The sequence below is a fragment of the Camelina sativa genome, chromosome 11 (assembly GCF_000633955.1).
Source record: "Camelina sativa cultivar DH55 chromosome 11, Cs, whole genome shotgun sequence".
NCBI lineage: Eukaryota > Viridiplantae > Streptophyta > Magnoliopsida > Brassicales > Brassicaceae > Camelina > Camelina sativa.
The window spans coordinates 7,101,288-7,109,094 of NC_025695.1; the positions used below are offsets into that span (position 1 = coordinate 7,101,288).

Consider the following 7,807-nt stretch of genomic DNA (forward strand, 5'->3'; position numbering starts at 1 on the left):
AACCAGCTTTTACCCATCCTCTTCTAAAAAATCACACAATACAGGTTTGTTTATTACGTTTTTAGATAATTTATTTTATTTATTGTAGTATGTGTTGATTATCATTTATAATTTAATTTGGTGTTACTAAAAATTTTAAACTTTTTTTTGTTACAGAAGTCGCCGTTAGAGATTCCTAGAGCGATTGGAACTGGGACAAAAACTGAATGGACAACATACGAGGCTCACGTCAGCAAGGTGAACTGCCCCGCATGTACTATACCAGTGCAAAACATAACCGCTTTGGGTCATCGGGCAAAACCTGAAACGGGCACGGTTAACCGTAGCCCCCAACACGAGGTACATAAAACGGTTAATCCTATTATACCTATATTTTACTGTACTAGTTACACGTTTTAAAACTGTGTCGATTCAAAAAAAAATATATGTTTTAGTCCATACTTTTTTTCTTTTTGTATCCATGTTATTAAAATAAGGTGATTTATGTTTGAAAATAGAGATCTCCATTTTTGTGTCCATGTTTAGAGACTTTTTGATTCATATTTTTATTAAATTATACATTACAAATTAGTCCCTTAAGTAAATCATCAAAAACATGAACAGACCATCTCCAACCTATAACCATTTCTATATGTAGACTCCATTGTAGATAAAAAAACCTTTCCCAAAATAGAGATCTCCATTTTTGTGTCTATGTATAAAGACTTTTAATTCATTTTTCAATAAATTATAAGTTACAAATTAGTCCCTTAAATTTTATAGATATTCAAATTTTATACCCAAATAAAGTTAGTTATTATTTATTCATACTTAAACTTATAAATAATATGGAGAAAAAATATTTAGCAATTCTTAAGAAAAATTTAAGCAATTCTTAAGCAAAGTTTATGCAATTTTTACACTTGGTAACATTTTTGAAATTTGTCTTTTCTTTTTTTGCTTGTGACAAAAATAATAAGATGAAACAAAAAAAAAACATCCAATTTTTTACAAATCCCCTTCCACGAAACAATCACAATCTGATTGTGAATTTTTTTTATAAATAATAATAAACAATTGATATCGAATATTTGGAACTCTATCAAATCTTAGAAAATTTTAAGTGAAGTCTATTTTTCTCTAAAAGTCTTCCTCTTTCTTTATGCTATGAAAAATCGAAACCTTCCCTTCCACTTAGCGTTTTCCAGAATTAGTAATAATTTTTTATTTGATTCCCGTCGATTAATGTGATAGTTATTCTTTTCTTATTCTTCTTCTTAACTTAAATCATTATTCAACGTATTTTCTAAAGCGCCAAGTCTTCCAACCTCAACGACTTGTGGGTGATTTCAAGTTTTGAAAACCCGAACAAGATGATCAGAGAATAATAATAAAATTGATATCGAATCTAGGGATCAAATCTTAAAATTGGTAAAGTGAAGCCTTTGTTTCTAGGAGAGACTTCCTCTTTCTTTACAATTTTGAAAAATCGAAACCTCTGTTCCAATTAACGTGTTCCATACAAAGTATATTTTAGATTTGTTTCGTTTCTCTTCGTCTTCTTCTTCGACTTCCTCGTAGCGATTTGCTTCGTTTCTCTTCGTCTTCATATCATGTCGAACTCCTCTGAAGAATATGATTCAACAATGTCTACAGAAATCACCGAAGAGTTCCATCAAGAAATATCACAAAGTGCTTATGCACTCAGCACGCCAAAAGCGGCTTTGAAGTTTTGTCGTTAGATTTAGCTAAAAAGATATATTTAAAAAGATATTCTGCAACTTTTTGATAAATATAAATTATTCTATAGAATATATTATTATAAATGTGAGTTTTAGTATTTTCGTTATAAATCAAATTTATTACCATAAATGTCGGATTTTAATTAGTTATTACTTATTTATATATAGATATATATATATATATATCTGATTTTTAATTCGGATTCGATTTCTGATCCAAAAATGAGTTAACAAAATCTTAATTATAATTCAACTTTTAGCAATATATTATTTATTAAATTTTGAAAATAACACAGTACATTTCAAAAGTTCTCTTGGTCCGTATAACATTCGCATGATTAGTTGTGTGTTGGACAAGACATCGTAGACGGAAAATCTGCTAATTACTTGGTGAGAAAACATATTACTTGGTGAGAAAACATATTACACGATATATATATATATATGGAAAGTTCTTGAATATATATTGACGGATACCAGCAGATCAAGGATGAATAAGGATTATCGAGTGCACATACCTTATCGATTGTTCGGATTCTAAATGTCATTTATTGAAATTAGCCTCCAATGTCAGAGATCACGGTCACAAATGCATATCATTAAAGTTGAAAGATTAGTTATTATCAAACTTTCCAAAACAAAACAAAGATTTTGTTTAAGAATATTACGCCTTAATGAGATGCAAAAATCATAAGAAAAATTGAATGCCTGAACATGACCTCCTCCTATAAATCAGAACCTTCTACTTATCAGATACAGATCAGTCCTAAATGCCAAAAAAACACACACACACACACATATACTTTGATCAAGCAAAACAATGAATTCTTTCTTGTGCTTTTTGCTTATCATTGCATTGTGTCTTGGATCGAGCAACGCGGTCTGGGAAAAAAACACTGTACATTTCAAAAATTCTCTTGGTCCACAAAACATTCTCAAAATTCATTGTGTGTCGGACGAAGACAACCTAGGCGTTCATTTCTTAAGCCCTGGACAAACCTATGATTTTAGTTTTCGTGATAGTTATTTGAAAACTAAATTTAGTTGTGACTTGTGGCAGGGTCCTGATTTCAGATTTCATGCATCGTTTACGGCATATGAAGGTAAATATATCATTGCTCGTTATGGTATAAATGTTTTTTGGGATGCTAGAGAAGAAGGAATATTCCGTGCAGAGGGTAAAGAAACGCCCAAACTATTGTACAGTTGGACCCTCTAGAAATATTTATCCCTCAAATAAAGTTGGATTCATAATATTTTTCTATTATGTTTTTTTTCTTTTCACAAATTTTCTATTATGTTCTTGTAAGGTTTCTTTACCTATTAAAAATAAATTTAATCATTGCAATCCCATTTATTGAATATGCACACCTCCATATATGTGTTAATCTTGTCGTGCTTAGATATAGATCGATGATTCAAAAGATCAATCAAACGGATTACAACGACAGATTTGAGATATGAGTTCAAGGAACTCTAAGTTTAGTTCAACAATGTAGAAATGATTCAACAAATAGGATTATTAAATTGATGAAGTCACCAAAGAGCCTTCTTATTCCGTGAAATCAAGAGATTATGAAGCTGCCTTGTCTTACAAGAAGTTAAATAAGAGTCAAATCACTTTTTTTTTTTTTACTTTCTAGCTGTGTAAATCTATTGTTTATGGAGCAAATATATATGTAGGAAAAAAAGAGAGTTTTGCTTGGCTTCTTCTTCGTTTTCTTCTTCTTCTTGGTATTGTTTATTCATGAACTTCCTGCAGTTTGGGGCTCATAAACATGACACCTTGAATTCCTCTAGCACATCGTTCTTAAGAAGTTAAGTTCTGAAGTTCTTAAGAAGTTGAAGAGGCAAAACACATTGTCTATCAGAAATTCCTCAACAAGTGACTACAGCAAAAATGGTTCCAGATACAGTGAGCATACCTCCATTCTTTAACCAGCTCGGGAGGCACACATGGCGTGATTTTATGTAGAACACTTGCAACACTGAGTAAACGAGCCGTGTATTCGTTTGCATATTACACATCTAGAACACTTTTACCACATTTGACTTGCCAAAAAATAAAAAGAGTCTCATTCCTTAGTAAAAGATCATATTCTTCACAAATGGGCATTGTTGCTATCATCATCTTATGTCTTCCACTAATCACACTAAGCCAACCTAAGTCTGATGAACGATCAAGCCGACATAAACCGGATTAAACATTTTAAATAGCCGGTATTAATAACTGGACAAAATTCCGGCTCATATGAAACAAGGGCTTGGAGGACTCAGCCTGTTTAACTTATTCTGTTAATTTAAAGAAAAACAAACTACAACCTAAAGCCGTATCCACATTCATGTGTTATGTGTATGAGATTCGTGACTTTGTTGGGTCATGATGAAGCGTGGTGATGCAAAACATACTTGACCACCTCGTAGAAGGAAACCACTATCCCTACCGATGGTCCTGCACGCGCCACTCGTGGACCCATTCCCATGAACAGTCCTCTCATCCCTCCATCCCTGTGTGTATGTATTTGTTGTTATGTCTTATTTCAATACAAACACAGAGCTTTTGACAAATAAAAAATGGAATCTTTCAAATATCTATATACATACCTCCAAACCTCTACTAGTGTCTGTCGCGTCGTCATTATCAACGCCCTACCAGGATCCTTCTGAATTAATGGCAGGGACAAACATAAGTAGGGTCTTAATAAGTAACTAGACAAGTTTCCCGATGGAAAGCAAACAAACCTCTATCTGTCTTCTTGTTCTTGCAACGTCAAGAGGACAAGTAGCAGCAGCAGCGATACTTCCAGCTACAAAACCAGTAGAAAAGTTTGCACCGAAAACACCAAGAAGATTTGTATCATTGCCAACAACTCCCAGAAGCCTTCTTCTCATCTGTACCAAAGGGGAAGGTCAAACCAATTCACTTAACTGGGTTATGTAATTTGGCTTAAACTGCCTTACAAACATCTCTCTGCAATTGTAAAATGTTTAGAAAATGTCAAAAATCTTACTGCCTCGAGGGTCCCCCACAAGATTGCTGAGAATGGAACATCACGGGCAAGCTGTGCACCCAAGCCTCTATAGAGAACACGATAGTTGTGCACTGTAACAGGGAAAAATGTATATTAAAGACTAAACAAAACAAAAACTCTGGCTCTTCAATGTCCACACTCCACACGCATGCATCTTTGGTTGTGATTGCTAATTAAATGGTATGCCTAACTGCCTAAGAGAGGGAAAACTCTACTTGATTATACATGCGCTAGAGATTATGACTCCAAGATATCAAATATTTTGGCATTTCTGTGGCTTGAGATGAAAGAAGAAGTAACTTACAACTACTCTCGAAGTTATTTGCTGTCCTGACTTCAGAGACTACACCAACTAGAGTTTTAAGAACTCCCGGAGGCTTCATACCGCTTTTTGCTTCTTTGAATGCCTAATTAGAAATAACAGTAAATAGAATATTACTCGCGAGTCATTCATAGAAAGAGTACACACAGACGAAAAGCACAACACACGTCTGACGAAAAGCATAACACACGTCTAGAGTTACAAGACTACACACAGACGAAGTAGAAGCCAATACCTGCATACGCGTTCTTGCAAGGTCAATTGGATAGCACACTGTACAAGCTAAGGACCGCGCTAGGGACCCTGCCACAACAGGCACACACCATGTCGTAGCAGGAGCTTTCTCCCGAGATAATATTTCCAACCGGTTGCGAAACAAATCATAGAATGGTAGATACATCCCAACCTGTGCAAAACTTAAGAGTTGAGTAATCCATAGTGTATCCAAACAAACAAACAAACAAATCCCGCAACTATAAACAAAAGAGCATACCATGGGAACAGCTACGGCAAGACCAGCATTAGTCCCTCTCCAGAGTCGTGACAGTCCCTCCTGCATCAGTCCTTGAGTTAGGATATAGAGAAACAGCAAGATTCTAGCTAAAAACCATGCCACATACCCCAAACAAACACCTCATGTAGCTAACTATATCATCTTCTTTTATCTTTGCGAAACTTTAAACAAGATATAAAGAAAATGAGTTCCACAAGCTCACCTGTCGTATGATCTTGGTGAAGACATCAAATGTTCCTTTGTACTGAAAACAATCCGGCGGGCAAATAGAAACAGTACCTTGAACACCAGCCCGTGAACATGAAGGAGAACATCTCAAGTCTGCAAACATCTAAACCCCAAAAACGAAAAGATTTTACTAAAACCGGGCAGTGAAAATATAGAAAGTATCAACCTTCAAAACAACTCTCCTACAAGAACAACAACAGCAACAGAGAATTCAGACACATACCATGTTTGGTCCAAAAAATGCCATTCGTCCAATGGAGTTACTGAGTGGGTGGGAGTAAGACAACCCGGCGGCTTGAGCTTGCAATCGAGTCTGATAAACAAATCACAGTATAAAACATTTAAATCCCTCGCCGGTAAAAAAAAAAAAGTTCCCCGGCGGCGAATCAATAAACCAACTGAAAAAACATATCTCATACCTTGACAACGTCGAGAGGATTTAAAGTAACGGCGGACAAAACCGCAGCTCCGGCGGCCGAGAAAACCCTTCCCGTAAATCCTAGATCGTTCTTCGACGAACCCTTGTCCAACTGAGGCGGAGAAGCTATACCAAATCTTCTCACATCATCTCTAATTCCATCAGTCGAATCAATGATGGAAAAATCACGGCTTTCTATAGCCGCCGGAGACGAAGACGACGACATTTCAGAAGCAACCCAAATATTCTCCGGGCGCTCTGCCTCTACCATGTTTAAGATTCGTCTTCTGTATTTTCACCCGAGAATGAGAGGGTTGTAAAGCAGAGGTTTTGATTCAATCAAAAAGCTTCGATTTGAAGCTAATAGGAAAATTTCTGATTTTTTTAGGATTTAGAGGAAAAGAGGTTTAATTTTTCCTTTTCCAGATTCCTTGGGGAAGAGGGAAAAAGGAAAAACAAGAGGAGAGAGGAGGGGGAAGAATAGGGCAAACCAGAGCCACAAAGGAGCTAAACACTGGAGACTTCAGTGGGTAGCCACACAGCAGAAGAAACCCTAAAAACTACTCAACGCGGCGTTTTTGGAAGATTCTACACGCCTTTTAATCTAACCAAACAAACCGAGAGATGTCGATGTCGGTTTGGTTATACCAATTGAAATATTCAACCAATACCAGTTCACCACGTTGTCAATCAAAATTAGGCTTCAAAGAAAGAAGAGGATTTTCGAATTTGTAAAGGGGCTCTCTCGCCACAATATATAATGCTTTCGCTATGCTACTTTAAGGCTTTAACAAAAGTATTATAATTTGGTGGTGAAGAGGCATAAAGAGTGGCGATCAACAACGTGTTGATTTGAAGAGTCCACCACGTAATATATTTTCTGTACCGACTCAAACCGTGTCTTTAACTTTTTCGGTTATGTTAAACCAGTTGAATAATAGTGAAATTAAAGCAAATCAGAGCCGGTCCTTTTTTGTTCTGTCAGCAAGTTTGGATCTTCGCGAAGGCCATTGAATTTAGAATTTTCGATTTTCCGGGGCTCCACGATTTTTATAATTCTTTCTTTTGATGCCGTGGAAGTATTTTGGTGGTGAGGAGTCCTTAAGAGTGGCAATCCACGTGTCCTTGATTCCACCAAGTACACCTCGTTATGCTTTTATGTACCGACTCAGACCGTGTGTGTTTATCTCCATTTTTTCTTCATTTATTTAATGGTTGGCTGTTAGATGGACTTATTGGTCACTCGATTTATATTTATTTTACATCAAATTTTCAAAATCGTGAGGTGCTCACATACTGGAGAGAGAGAAAGAGAGAGAACTTTTTTTTTTTTTTTGTCAAATCTGTGAATTTTCATTAGTTGAAAAACTTGTAAACGTTACAAGAGCATGATACAAAGATTGTTTCTCGCCAAAAAAAATTAAAATTGAGGAAGAATCAATTTTAAAGAAGAGCTAGTTATAAGTATTGCAACCACGTCCCCAGTAGGTTCTCAAATTTCTTCCATCTTGCCTTTGCCAGAATAACATCACTGACTTGCCTGTCCATGATCTTGAATAGGATATCGGTCTC

General features: G+C 35.7%; 2 protein-coding genes across 3 annotated transcripts; one reads left to right on the forward strand and one right to left on the reverse strand.

The window, feature by feature from the left end:
- LOC104727708 lies at positions 2,542 to 2,940 on the forward strand. The gene has a single exon (XM_010446789.1). It carries the CDS (start codon positions 2,542 to 2,544, stop codon positions 2,938 to 2,940), a length of 399 nt encoding a protein of 132 aa, XP_010445091.1.
- On the reverse strand, positions 3,782 to 6,947 carry LOC104722119 (mitochondrial carrier protein MTM1). 2 transcript variants are annotated; one of them, XM_010440228.2, is made up of 10 exons: positions 6,237 to 6,947; positions 6,041 to 6,130; positions 5,792 to 5,920; positions 5,569 to 5,628; positions 5,311 to 5,481; positions 5,058 to 5,160; positions 4,733 to 4,824; positions 4,464 to 4,613; positions 4,326 to 4,381; positions 3,782 to 4,229 (listed from the first exon to the last, which is right to left on the reverse strand). In XM_010440228.2, exons 1-10 carry the CDS (start codon positions 6,504 to 6,506, stop codon positions 4,100 to 4,102), a joined length of 1,251 nt encoding a protein of 416 aa, XP_010438530.1. In that variant the 5' UTR covers positions 6,507 to 6,947; the 3' UTR covers positions 3,782 to 4,099. The 2 variants fall into 2 exon arrangements, with proteins under 2 accessions (XP_010438530.1, XP_010438529.1); XM_010440227.2 differs by having other exon boundaries at positions 4,326 to 4,384; positions 6,237 to 6,944.